The 15,028-nt window shown below is 38.4% G+C and overlaps 1 protein-coding gene across 4 annotated transcripts in view; it reads left to right on the top strand.

Moving 5' to 3' along the window:
• Positions 1–15,028, top strand: part of UNC5D (unc-5 netrin receptor D) — a 476,468-nt gene that overhangs the window by 432,365 nt on the left and 29,075 nt on the right. For all 4 annotated transcript variants that reach the window (XM_025050005.1, XM_025050004.1, XM_025050003.1 and 1 more), the window contains 3 exons: positions 3,869–4,037; positions 6,238–6,465; positions 13,905–14,054. In XM_025050005.1, the coding sequence (XP_024905773.1) occupies positions 3,869–4,037; positions 6,238–6,465; positions 13,905–14,054 (547 nt within the window). The remainder of the gene's footprint in view (positions 1–3,868; positions 4,038–6,237; positions 6,466–13,904; positions 14,055–15,028) is intronic.

Here is a 15,028-nt window from a genome sequence, read left to right as displayed (position 1 = left end):
GCGTGGTCAGGAAACGCCTCATTAGTAGGCACTATTTGAGCAAAGATCTGAAGGGCATGAGGGAGCTAACCATGTGGATCTGGAGGAAAACTCTTCCAGGCAGCACAGAGCGTTCTGGAGCACAGGGAACGGCTGCAATTCCTTGAAGCGGGAACAAGTTGGCATTTTAGTGGGATTCCTCCAGTTGCTGAATTGGGGACTGTGGGAAGTGAGGATGAAAGCATTGCCAAGATACCTTAAATTCTCAGTGCACATCTCTAAGGCATTGAAAATTTTGTCAAAGCATATATTGACATAATGACAATTCATTGAATTAAGCCATCACAAAGTAGCACAGTTCTGATAAAATAAGACTCAAAAAAGGGCAGGAGGGGTGGGAGTTTGGGGTTGGGGAAGCTGAACCCTCACTTAATGAGCACATACTAGGTGCTTTTTATGCTTTACTTTTAACTCTCAAAACAATCTCAGAGTAGGTATTATTTTACATGTGAGGAAGTGAGGCACGGAAAGTCGGCTTTCCCTTCTGCCACACCATCTGCTTTTAATGACAAAACGTATGACAAGGGATGTGGTATCGGGGATGATGCCACAAAGAGCACACAGAGGACATAAGAATGTTCTTTTGGCCCATTTCTTATGTCCTCTGCCACTACTTTTCTATTACTGGTTTCCCTTTCTGGTAATTAAATAAGGTTATCAAGGTGGGTCTTCCTGTCATACCAGGTTACCAGGCCAGATGCTCTTGTGCACCCTCTCCTACCATGTGTATCTGTAGTTGAGACATCAAAGCTGCAAAGCCGTCAGTTTTTCCCAGAACCCTCAGCTGCATTGTGTGAGCAGAAGTTTGAATTCACAACCGTATTTCCATACATTGGCTCAGCAGGCCAGCTGGGTATACAGACCTGACTTAAATTGATCGTTTTCTATCATAAACATTCATAAACATGAACAGCATAAACGTGTGTGTGTGTGTGTGTGTGTGTGTATAGAGAGAGAGAGAGAGAGAGAGAGAGAGAGGAAGAGAGAGCATGAGAGAGAGAGAGAGAGAGAGAGAGAGAGAATATGAACACAGTGAAAAAGATAAGTATCAAAAGTCCCACACATCCGGACTTTTCAGTCTGCACTACGATATGTGATGCACTAAAGTGGTTCATATTATGGTCCTGAAATTACTGCTGTTATTATTTCACCGTTATAATTAGCTCACCGCAATTTTAGAAAACCGTGTTACTTTTTTTCCTTAGCAAGGGCATGAATACTTCCCTGTCATGTACTATATAATGTGGGAAAACTTAAATACCATCCATGCTTTCATTACAAATCTTCATTTTTGCCAAGGCCTAATCAAAGGCATCTCTCCCCAGATTTCTGTCCTCAGATGCCCCAGGTCTGTGTCCATGACTACACCTAGACTGTGTTTTCTCCCCCATCTTTCTTTGGGATGTCTCAAGAGGCAGCAAGTCGACCAGAAATTTCCTAGTGGCAACAGAGGAAAGTACATCTAGTTACATGGAACAAGAACCTACGAGTAGAAATTTAGGGTTATTTTGCTTCCATTGCTGTGATTGACTTCTCTGTGACCTTCTGCTGTTAACACCTGCCTCCCCAGGTGTGTAAGAGCTTTAATTAATATTTGTAAATCTCCCTGATTGCCACAGACAAAAAGGTAGCAGAAAAGGGCAGATTATTATTAATGGGGGCGGGGAGTGAAGTTGTTTAAGTTTTCCTTCACCAGAGGGACACCTTCACCCACAGACACTATGTTCACAGTGGGAGGATTAGATATAAATCTTGATTTACTGCCTTTGCACTTGTGGCAATACCTAATGCCTGCTTAATACAAAGTTTCCATTCTACATGCTGCCTAAGACCAAATATGCACTGCCTCTGACTCCTAATGCTGTTTAAGTTATTACCAAGAGGAGCCTTGCTATTCATGAGTGTGAGAGTTCATCTAATTAGCTGATTTCAGTTCATTTGACATTAAATAATTCCCCAAACTCCCATATGTTTGAACAATATGCTCAACAAGGGGGATGATTCTCTGAAAGCAATTAAATAGTTCTTTTAGGAGAGCTTGTCATCGGTCACTCATAAGCATCTCTGCTATTCCTGTCTGTGATGAATGCAGGTGGCAGTTACGCGGAGAGCGCTTAACCCTCTCTAATAGTCACTGGCAGGCATCCCAGTGTAGGCTGCCACTTTGTCCTGGTTATAGCACACAGTGGCATTTTATATTTTTTTCAAACCTCAAGTGTATTTGTTCTAGGCTGTTCACAGAGCATTTGTTATTACTAAATCACTGCTTTCCAAAGCCACCCCCATAGCTTGCCTGCCCTGCTTAAAGATAAATGCTGACATTTTCGGTTAACCCTGTGCTTTGCTTGTATAGCAAGAATTGTCAGTTTTGGACTATGGTTGCCTATGTGGAAGATGGAATTTTTTGAAGTTATCTCCAGTGCTTCTTGGGGAGGGAGGGAGATCGTGTAATAATGTTCAGGTCTGTTTTAGATACAGTAGATAAAAGATATCCCTGCTCAGATCTATACCTTGACTTTTATTGCAGCAGCAAACTGTGTACGATGAAGTAGAGTATGACCATTACTAATTTGAGCGAGAACAAGCGATATCAACAAAAGCAAGTCAGAAATTAATAACACGTTAGATGTACTCACAGAAAAACTATTTATACAGGATCTCAGAAAAGGTGGTATCTTTTAGTACTAATTCACATCTTTATCTTGCTCAAGAGATTGCTTTTTTGACCAGGGATGACATATTTAAAGGTCTTTTCTAGGTTGGGTAAGAAGAAGTGTAGGTAATACAGATCCTAGCTCTTGTGTAGCTTTGTTCATCTGAGAGTCTCGAATTGCTTTATTGCATATCTTCTCTCTTGCATGTGAAAATCCATCAAAAAAAAAAATCAAATAGCTGCTCAAAAACACATAAGCAGTAGGAGAAAAATGAGTAGGCTTTTGGGTTCTCCTCATTGACTACTATCCTATAGAGCACCCCACCTTACTGTTTGGGGGAAGAGATTAAAAACAAAGACAGAAAATGAAAGAGGGAGGTATTCACTGAGGTGGTATTATTTCCCTTTAATTAAACTTCATTTTCTTTTATTTGTTTCATGATTCTGCATTGTAAATAATTCACAATACAGAAAAAACTGAACATCAGCTTCGGGTAGAATGATTTTAAAGTTAGATCTAAAGTAGGAATGCGTTGAAAGCTATATATTTGTGTGTTTGATTATGCACATTTATAATGAACTGTCTGTCTACTGTGCTATCACTATATAACCTATGTGTCTGTGCATTGGCAGAAAATAAATGTTTTCAAAACCAGAAGAGACATACTCAATTCGGGTGTGTTTGAAGTGTTGCTTTGTTCCATAATAATTTGTTTTATCGCTTACTGGCATTAAAAATATTTGTAGAGCGTGTTTTTAGGAGAAAAGAATCTGATGGTATGATTACCAGATCAATCATTTCTATAATATTCTTGGCTTTAGTCATTGATGATGTTATCAACAGGAATAAGGATTCAGCAGCTGGTGTGTGACACACCAGCCAGATCTTTGCTTTCTTCTGTTCTGCCCTGTATTTCTGAAGAAGCATTTGTCATTTTATTTGTCAAAACCTAGATCTGAAGTCTAGGCTTAAGCTCAGTCTGTGTGCTTGAGCAGCTCAGGATTAATGGCTGTCTTCCAGACCAGCCTCTGCATGTATGGTGCTCCCCAGGAGGAATCCTGGATAGGGCTGTGCTCTGCCTGAAGAAAAGAGCAGTTCGTATCTAAATTCCCATTTACATATATACGCCCCCTCCTTCACGTGCTTCTCTCTTTTGTCTTTTCCCAACTCTAAAGCCTCCAGTCAGATGGATCGGAGGTGCTCCTGAGCCCTGAAGTCACCTGTGGTCCCCCAGACATGATTGTCACCACTCCCTTTGCATTGACCATCCCGCACTGTGCGGACGTCAGTTCTGAACACTGGAATATCCATTTAAAGAAGAGGACTCAGCAGGGCAAGTGGGAGGTGAGACCCTATTCTTCCTTTTTGAAAAACAGGACTTGGGTTCCACCTATGGGATAGATTTAAGCTTACCTTCTCTTAGCACCAAGAGTCAGCTATGAAATTTGTGAGCATCTTCTTATTTTTCGGAGAGTTGGTGGCATGTGTTAGTATTGGCTAGCGATTTTCACGATAATGGTTTTATAATACAGTTGTAATTACCCACATGTATTCTTATGTACCTGTCTTTGGTAAATAAAACTTTATCACTATATTGGTTTTTGTCATCATATGGCTGACATGGGATTATATAAATAGGGATTATATAAAATCGTTGTATCCGTTTTTGTCATCAGAGGGATTATAACAAATCTATGTGTAAGTATTCAGGAACGCAGTCGGTGTTAAATATGTTTGGTTGAATTAACGAATGCACTGAAAATTATTTTTAGTGTCTGTTTCCCCGTGTAGATGAGCATATGTAAAAGAGTTACAGAACAAGAACAAAAGAGACAAGAAAATGGGGATACATGAGAGGAGGCTGACAACAAGGGAGACAGTCACGGCAGAGAAAGATTGCAGTGGAATTACTGTTTTAAGTGAAACCTCTGATTTATCTGTTTGATAGGGATCCCTTTCATGTCTTTCTGAACTCAGTTTGCATGAAAGCAGGTGAATTATCTTGTTGGAACTCAATGACCTGTTCCAGCTAGCCCTGGGATCTTAACCTCCCAGGAGATGTTTCCTGCAAAAGAAGTAAAAGGAAAATCATGTTTCTCTAGAAGAAAAATCCAAGTTGCTGTGATGGTTTACATTCACCCTGCCCAGCTACGTCTTAAAATGAGTCCGGATTCCTCGTTGAAAATGCATTCTGCCATTTTTTCAGTCCTTGTAAAACCACAGGCAGATTTCCTGGGGCGTGAAGTTCCACGGGTTTTCCAACGGGGCCAGGTTTTGGTCTCTTTTTCATGACGTTTTGCTTTGCCTGGATTTTCACCACTTTCGCTTTTCTTCTCAGCACTTCCGCGCAGTCTTTTACGTCCAGATGGTGTTATACTCATGCTCTACCAAACCAGCCACGCACACCTAAGTTCTTATCAGGGAGGGTGAATTGGTCTTACTATATCTTATCCAAACCATTTATTTAATAATTCCTTGTGAGTGATTTTGATGGAATGAACGAGGATAAAATATTTGGAAAAAATATATATATTGCCTTAAGGATATGAAAGAGGTCGTCCGAAATAGACTTTTTTTCCCTTTTTTTGGACACCTAAAGTTGATTTATTTTAAACTTAGTTTGTTGCTGGAAAGAGCGATGAGATACTGTCTCAGTGAGGATCTCCATAGGAAATACATGGCATAATCAAGGAAAATTTGAGGAGGGTTATTTGTAAAGGATCCAATCATAATGTGGGCATGATAGGAAACCATAAGATAAACCACATGAAAGAGCAGCAAAGCTATTATTACATCACGCCTATTTGTCAGATAAAATATAAGGTGCCCATTTAAATTGGAATTTGGGATCAATAACAAATGTTATAAATATTTTTTTTACTAACTATTGCAACCCAAAGTCTGCTCCCCGAAAGAGATAAAGGAAAAGACAAGAGTGAGGTTCATGGAAGGCCAGAAGGCAGAGATTTGAATCAATCGTATGAGACATGGTAAGTGGAGGAAAGAGACAGTGTGAGTGAGGTACCCTCACAGGGAGAGGACCTTGGATGAGGAACCTGGCCTCACTTTCCTCCTACATCTTGAGCTCCTACAGAGGCTTCCCAATTTCTGAACCCCAAAGAACCTGCTTCTTAGGGCACAGAGCACAGGGAAGGAGGAAGGACAGAGTAGATCTGGAGGAACAAATGGAAGCTACCTGGCCCAGATAGGATTACAAGAATAGATATTTTTAAAAATATAAACATTTGCTTATTGGTGTTAATGTTTGATATTTTTTTTTAATTCACCATTGAACAAATTAACCACAAATAGAACTTTGAAAGTGATGTTTGCTATAAGCTATTAAGTAGAATTCCAACACTTAATATAACCATTTCTTGACTTTCTGATGTAAGTAGTTATTTTGATAGAAGAGGAGCATTTATCGAGAAAATTAGGGCAATAAAAATATTCCAAAAAAGTTTGTTTATGTCCTTGCAAAGAAATTGTTAAATCACACCTTATTTCCAAAACTGAGAAAATCTAACACACCTTTTCCCAACAGGAAGTGATGTCAGTGGAGGATGAATCCACATCCTGTTACTGCCTTCTGGACCCCTTTGCCTGTCATGTGCTCCTAGACAGCTTTGGGACGTATGCCCTCACTGGAGAACCAATCACAGACTGTGCCGTGAAGCAACTCAAGGTCGCAGTTTTTGGCTGCATGTCCTGTAACTCGCTGGACTACAATTTGAGAGTCTACTGTGTGGACAATACCCCTTGTGCATTTCAGGTCAGCCTTTTCTCTGTAATTCTTTTGGTGTCGTGAAAGCATAGGGTTTCCTAAAAATTAGTATCAATAGAGACTTCTGTTGCTGAGGGTCTGGAAAATGAACCCATATCACTTGCCTTCTGGAGATGCCTATCTTGAAGCAAGAGCTATGCTACTGTATGTCCAACAAAGTGCTAAAGTACTTGGCAATCAAAAAGAGAGAAGCGTTAAATTAGTGCACATAGAGAACTTTGTTTGCTAAATTATACAGCCAACTAGAAATGTGGTTAGAATTAGTCAGAATTCAGAAAACAGACACAGCTACAATAGAGGTTTTGAGACCTCTTTGTGAACCTTCATGGATGGATGAGATTTAGAAGCAAACGAGAAAGGAATATCATGTCGAAAAAGGGGAATGGCATGTGCTACAGACACCAGAATTATTTTATGTGCAGAGGGCAGTGAGAAAATGGCTTGAATCAACTTAAGGTTGTAGTTAGAAAACAATTATAAATCATACCTATCAGCAGGCAGTAATATCATATCCTGGACACATAGCATATTAATTATTAGGGCTACTAGGGCAGAGATAGTTCAAGGTTCCTTTTCCATTTTTAGTACTTTTAATCATGTAAGATTTATTTTAAACTAGCTACTCACGAAGAGTTGCAGGTTTATTAATAGCAGCAAAGATAATGCAGAAGTGTCTGTGTAAGCTTTGCCCATATATAAATAGCATAGCTCTCCTGACACACCTCATCCAAGATCCCTGCTATTCCAGTCCTGGATCATTAAGTCCATTATGCAGAGCATTTCCTCAGTAACTAGCTTTTAAGACACTGAGCTGGAAAACTCATGTTTACCAAGAGAAGAGACACAATGACCTGAATCATGAACATAAGCCAGTAAAGGTGACACAGCGCCAACCCATATTTCCAAACCTACCCCAACTATCTCTTATGTAGCACAGGTTATTTTGAAGGCCACACTCAATATTTGGCTGCCATAAAAGGGGTTCTCCCCGCCCATATAGAGGTGCCATTTTGTAGAATATAGAAGTTCAATGTAAGTAGTTACTCCTCATCCTTCGATTGGCATGTTATAGTCTTCATCTGCTTTCACCACCCTAGTAAGAGGATTTCTCCAAGAAAAAAATACATAACAAATTCAGTAATCAAAAATAAAGAATGAATTCAGGGTGTTACTACCACTTAACAGTTATAAAATGCACCATGACTCAAGTTGGATGTTTAGTAACTTAGCCAGATTTCGAAGGCTGAGTAAACTGAAGTAAACACGGAAGACCATGGATGATTGCCAGTCTTCTGGCTCACATGGGTAGCCCACTGCTGCCTAGTGTGACGATGAGGATCTGTTCATCCCAACTGCCTTGGAAGTCAGCCCTCATCACTAACTTGAAATTTTCTTTGAATAATGGTCTCACTGCTGATATATATACCAGGGAGTTAAACATTTGCCTAGAAAGTTTATTCTAAGAGATGTTTAGATAAATCTATTTTCATTCGTGTTGATGGCTACCAGATTCTACAACAGCTCAGCTGTTCACAGATGAATATGAATCGCAGTGGAAGTCATGAAAATGAAGGCCTAAACACAGCTTTCCAAACCACTATCCATTCTGGCGGGTAATAAACTCTTCTTAGTCAATGTTAGGGAAAATGGTGTTCTCCCTCTAAATTGAATCCAAATATATTAATTTCATCATTCAGAGATATTTCTTAAAACTCCTTCATTTTGCTTTAGAGAAATGTTTTCCAGTAGAAATACCTTTGACCCTATTTGTTGTAATCTATTTCCCTCCAGTGATTCTTTCCCTCTTCTATTTTGTCAAATAAAGCTGATTTTAAAGTTGGGTTTGGTTTTACTTGTTATTGACAGGATGTATGTGACAGCTGTCATGAGCAGCAAAGGCCATGCTTCCCCCTTGGGGTTCTGAGAGAGCACTGACCTTGGTTGAATAACTTTTTTGACTCACAGAAAGATTAAAACATAACTTGTAGCTTTTGGAACACAGCTATTTACTCTTTTGTCTTAGTCTCCAGATTTTGTTTCGGAAAGGATATTGCTTTCTGGATTTTCACCCTGCTAAGTGAATGGCTTCGAGCCCTTTTACACAGGTTCATTTAAACCACCTTACTATCCCAAATCGTCCATGTCTTATTTTTCATGGCTTCATATGTGGTATTTAATAAGAGGGGAATGTTATATAGTTACTAACCCATTAAAAGAGTTCCACTTTAAGCCTTAGCATCAGTTAACTTCCTGAACCTCTGAAAGACTTCGCAAGTTAATATGAGCTCCCTCAACTTGTGTGGTGTGAGCTGAAAATACTATTCACGGTGGTGACTCATTCCCTACAACTGATAGAACCCTGACTTGACTTCTTCATCAAAGTTAACACGTAGTTCTTCATGAAGCACTCTGCAGCAATTGCCTGGAATTTACCTCAGTTATCACTATAATGAAAATGTTTATTGTGATTTTAAAATATCCCGGAATTTACCTCAGTTATCACTATAATGAAAATGTTTATTGTGATTTAAGAATAGATACAAGCATGATTGTACAGTCTCTCTGTTGTGGTGCCTTTATCATCTCTCAAAGAAATGGTAACTTCGACCAGAGCTGTGCTCTTAACCAAGAAGGTTAATGGGCATGGTGCATCTTTCATATTGTTCATATCTCACTGGGAAATTATGTCACATAAAATCCTTAAAAACCTACCCTTTCCTGGAAAACACTAGGAAAAGGACAGCTTTCAAACCCAACTCTCCTGTCCTCTTAAATCATCGCGAGGGCCTGGCAATATAGTGGTCCCACCAAAAAACATTCCTTGAGAGGATTTAAGTAATCAAACAGAAACATTCTCCATTTTCAGCCATGTCCTCCTTCCCTATACTTCCTGCAGGGCTACTATGCCGTTTCTCATTTGCTCTGAGGACATTTTATCTGAATCATAGTAGCAGTTTCTTTGAATGACAAAAACAGATATCTCAAACACCTTGGCAAAACATAATTAAATTAGTTTCAGATTTTTTTTGAAGATCTGTTCTGATAACTATATCTAAAAACATCTCTATGGAAATTACATCAGCCCAGGTATGTTCTTTAAAAATAAAAATGCCATCTGCCTGAAGGTGAAAAGAGAAGGACCAAAAGACTTCTTGTCCTTTCCACCCCTGTGTCTCTGTAATAATTAGAGCTGCTATTTTATGTTTGCGTGTTTGACATTGCCTCCTCTGATGAATTCAAAGCAAAGGTTGAGGAGTGGTGTTATATTTTCAAAGCAGTAACATTTTAAGAACTAAGTTTTTGTTACTGTTTCATTTCTTTCTCTCTCTCTCTCTCTCTCTCACACACACACACACACACACACACACAGCTCAAACAAACCTTGACATAGAAAAAGCAAGGAATTAAGCACTTGCCCTATCTTAGAAAGAAAAAATGAAAACAACTAGTTTTTCCTTCGTTGCTCTCAGCACTACTATTCAGTACTTCTCGGTACTCATTACTTACTTGGCATTAATGTGGATTTAGAATCTAATTTCAAAGGATTTCCTCCAGATGTAGTTCTTGTGTTTATCAATAATACAACCTTGGGAAAACTGTTCACGTAAAGCATTTATCACGGAACACACCACAGCGACATAATTTCTGTGTGTGTGTGTGTGTGTGTGTGTGCGCGCGCGCGTGCGTGCGTGCGTGCGTGTGTGTGTGTGTGTGTGTGTGGGCGCAGGCTTAAGTTCAAACAGTTTAGTCTCATAAATATGTAAATTTGGCCCGCCTGTTTTAGTATCCCTGAAGAACACCTGAATATTGCGGCCTGTCTCATTAAATCAACATAAAGAGCTCAGTGAGCACAAAGCACAAGTTTCTTGGCCACAACTCCTAGAACTGGATGACTATCAACCCCCAATGTAAAATGCTGAAGTAGAGAGACTAGAAAAATTATCAACCAGAGCCTTTAGGTACATTTTATATACAAGAAACCAGCCAGACCTTATTTTCTAGTTTAATTACTGCAAATATCAGTTTAACAGAACTACAGATTTAACAGAATGACCTTGTTATATAGGAGGCAGGCTAGAAAAATTCAGTGAATTATCAGGCCTCACTCTTGGGGTGGTACATCCCTGAATGACTCAGAACTAGAACTGTTTGAATCATCGCATCCCAAACCAGCCAGGAATCAGAATCATTTGAGAAACTTAAAAATCCAGATGTCTAGGCCTAGCTCGTTAGAGTTAAGGGCATAACTGGGAATTCTTTGTTAAGTACAATTTATTCTATTTGGACAGTATTTTAAAGCTTGTTCTCAGGAGTTTGTTTCTTTAATTCTGAAGCCAATTGTGCCTTTAGAAGTATATAAATACAATAATTACTTCATTATTGGGCTTCTTTAGTTTAATAATTGTTTGTTACAGAATAACTATGCTTGTTTAATATTTTGTTCAAGATTATGGTACACTGTTAATTGTATATAGTTGGTTCAATATGTGGAGATCAAATAAGCTAAAAAAAAAAGCAAAAATAAATCATGGTTGTATTCAAATTTGGAGCCCTAAGTGTAGAAAATTTTAAAAGGTATCATTTTCGTCTGTGATAGCTATAAGTAGATATCCATTTTAAAAATCCCTAATATTCTCCACTCTGCATTTCAGGGACTCCTTAGTATATATAACTCTAAGGCAAATACAGACATATTGTCTTTACATATACCTAGCACCAGTAAAAAAAATTATTTATGGGACAGAGTTAATAGCGGTCTGACCATCACATGATTTTCTTTAAAAAAAAAAAAAAAGTATAGTATAGGACGATGCAGAAAAATCTAGTAGAAAAAAATACTAAATCATGAACAAGTTGCTCTGTTCTAGTCTGAGCTCAGTCACTAACTATGTGGTTTTGGCAAATAACTTTCTTGGGGAGGAAGGAGGAGTGTTTCCATATTTCACCTGTAAATAAGGTATTTAGTGATAGAAAACCTGATGAAGTTTTCTTCTTGTGATGATTCTACATAGTTTCTCAATATTAAAATAATCTAGTTCTCCCTGCTAAGTGATACATGACCTCAAAGAAATCATTTCATCTCCTGACCCCAGCTTACTTCTCTGTACATTCAGGCAAGTTAGATTTAAAGAAGAGGGGTACACACTTTAGGAAGCCTAGTCGAATATACTTTGAAGAGTAAACGCTGTTGTTATTCTGTGGCTTTAATATGATTTTAATAAGCATGTTTCTTATTTGTACTTGTTTCTAACCTTGCACTAAAATTGCAAAAAGAGGTTAGTATATTATCATGCTAATTATTTTGCTTGGCTCTGAATAAACTCAAGTAAGCAACTGAGGCCTAAAGAAAATAAGTAACTTGCCGAAGACCACATAGAAATGTAATTAGAATCCTGTGTTTCCATTTTCCGTTTACAAGATTAGTACTCTTTTAAAGTATATATAGCCCCCAGAAGAATCTTATACACCTTAACTCTTGAGCAACATTAAAATAAAATACAAGTTCATAGCATAGCAAGCAAGAATTCCTGATCTGGTTCCTGCCCTACGTTATTATCGCCAGCCACATATTTTCCCCCTAACTTCTATTCCCGCTGTCTGACCTCCATGCTTTGTGCATACCCTGCTTAGTGTCTGGAAGGTGCTCTCCCTCCTTTTCCTGTGGCTAGACCTTATTTTACTTCAAGGTTCATCTCAACTACTTCCTCGATTAACTTCCTTACTCCCTTCCTGGCCTCTCCTCCCAGCTGTTAGGCTAGGCACTCTGTCTTGCCTTAACCTCCCAGGAACACATTATATTATGCTGCTTAGATACTACATGATGCTCATACACCTGCTGTTCTGACACTCTCACTAGACTGAGCTACTTGGTAACAGGCATAGTTTCATTTCTGTATGCCCAAAGTCCAGCTCAAGCACAGGTCCAGTGGACACGCAATCTCAAAAGAAGAAACCAGTGACCAGCATCTGTAAAAGACCTAAAGTCGGCATTTGGAATGAATTTCCTTTCCTCCCCACACCGCCACTTCCCTTCCACTGTTTGAGGCTCCTTCCTACCAGACACCAGCTACCATATGTTTTTTTCCAAGTCTTGGATCTACAACATGAATTATGTTGCACAGCACTGTTTAGTACAATAATTTCTAGCCACATGTGGGTATTTAAATGTAAATTAATGAAAAATTCAGTTCTTTAGTCACTGCAGCCACATTTCAAGTGCTTAATAGCCACTGTGGCTAGTAATACTGTATTGGACAGCACAAATAGAGAGCATTTCCATCATCACCGAAAGTTCAGCACTGACCAACGGGCCCCAAGAAACACCTCTCTCACTAGCAAGATCAAAGAGCTGGAGAAAATTGGAATTGAATCATTTAGTGCTGAGAAAAGATACTAGCAACCTGTTAACAGATTATGTGTACATGAAGGATAAAAGCTGGGCAGCTGCTTCTCAGAAATGTTTTTATTAGTTATTCTACTAATGTAGATAAGAGATATATAAGATAACCTTTGAAGCTTTTACTTGCCGATAAATTTATAATTAAAATTTATATTGTATTTATAAACTTATTTGCCTGACTTCATACAATCTTTTTTTAGAATCTGGGAATATTATAGGACATAATTAAAGGATTTCATTTTTCTTATTAATACTAGATCTCTACAAGGAAATCATAACTAAATTAATGGTGATTTAAAAAAAAAATAGATTTAGGGAGGTCTCATCTACAGTGACACTAAAAGCCTCACCCCCACAGTAGTTTAAGATTTTACAGAATCCATATCAATTCTTTCACTTGTCCTATCATTTCTTCAATGTTTCTGAACACCACAAATTTGGAACCAATTAAATGGTTTGCTTAGTAGAATATATGTGAATTGCATTGGTATGAGGTATAAAGATTTCTCAGTGAAGCTACTGGAGTATTTATCTCAGGAATTTTTTTTTTTTTTTTTCTGAGCTAACTGATTCTATAACTTATTTTTCTTGGCCTTTGGCATAACTTTAAGAACAGTATTACAAATAAACATGATATACACACTCTGTAACATCTATTTTGAGCCAAAGAATAAACATGGATAATGCCTCTGCAAGTGAACCAGAGAGAAGATGCTTCTACTTTATTGTGAAATATGATGTGTCAGATTAGGTATGAAAACATTCCCTAATTATGGTCGTATCAGAATGAAATTGATACAATTTTTAAAAACTCAACAGTGTTACAACTTCTCTGGGGCAAAGGTGGTCTAGTTTTAAAGAAAAGCGTAGTGTTTCAAGGACATGGAGTGTAAAAGAAGAGTGTCCATTATGCTATTCTTTATTTCTGGGAGACACATCGGAGTGAGCATGTATAGGAATAGAAAGACAACGTGGAGGCGATTGGATACTTTATTGCTGTGCCTCTTCTCTTTTCCCTGTCCTGTAGGAAGTGGTTTCAGATGAAAGGCATCAAGGTGGACAGCTACTGGAAGAACCAAAGTTGCTGCATTTCAAAGGGAATACTTTTAGTCTTCAGATCTCTGTCCTCGATATCCCCCCATTCCTCTGGAGAATTAAACCATTCACTGCATGCCAGGTACTGGTCGAATAGATCGCTAACAGAAATAGCTTTGCTTTAATCAGCAAGCACGTCACAAACCCTGGTGAGGGTACTCTTGACTTCCCTCCTCCTTTAAAAGTATGGATTTAATTTCAGAACTGTCACAGAAATATAACAGTTTGGGCTACACACAGGGGATTAAACATATTGTCATAAATTCACAGATTCCTAACAGGTGGGAAATAAAGGTACTTGCATGTCAGGTAATGTGACGTTTCTCATCTTTCCTGTTTAAATTGTTGCTTCATAGAGGTTGAATGTGGTAATTTAACAATTTAGAGCAAGGTTTGTTAGTTTCTTTTCATTAAAATCAGCTCATTGTAAGACATTGTTTTAATCATTCGTGTTCAGCAATGAATGAACTGGATGGATGTCAGTGAGAAACTTTGTAAGGGTAATTTTGAGTTATAGATTGCTCTGGCTGTCCAAGTGGGAACAAAAGATTTTTGTCCGGAGTATATGAAGTGCTAGCTGTCAAATGAACTGGGCAAGATATGAAGAAGAAATTACAGATTGAGAGGCAAAAAAAGGATAATGCCTCTTAGAATCCTTATATAAATATATAAAGACACATATATTATTATTCACATATCGCGATACTAGAGAATTTAATGCAACATTGCAAAATGACTTAGAGTCTCCTTGGATAACTTTTAGGGAATTTGAGTAGTCCCTTAGCATAAAAAGATATCAATATGTGAGCCTGCCACTTAATTCTATGGTAATTCCCAGTGATAAGTTTTGTCATCATAAGCAGCCAGCTGCTCTACCATAGTGTCTTAAGCCAGAGTCATCCGTGCTTCAAGTGACATTTCCTAATTCTGGAAAAGCTTCTGGTGGACTCATATTGATCTGAAATCAGAGGAGACTTTCAAACTTTATTCTGCCCATTGATACAACCTGCAGGGCCCTGTGGGTTTTTTAACCTTTACATCCTTGCAGCATTCATT

This window comes from Pteropus alecto, unplaced genomic scaffold, assembly GCF_000325575.1.
Source record: "Pteropus alecto unplaced genomic scaffold, ASM32557v1 scaffold24, whole genome shotgun sequence".
NCBI lineage: Eukaryota > Metazoa > Chordata > Mammalia > Chiroptera > Pteropodidae > Pteropus > Pteropus alecto.
Note: the sequence above shows the minus strand (reverse complement) of the source record. Positions and strands in the feature narration are given on the sequence as shown.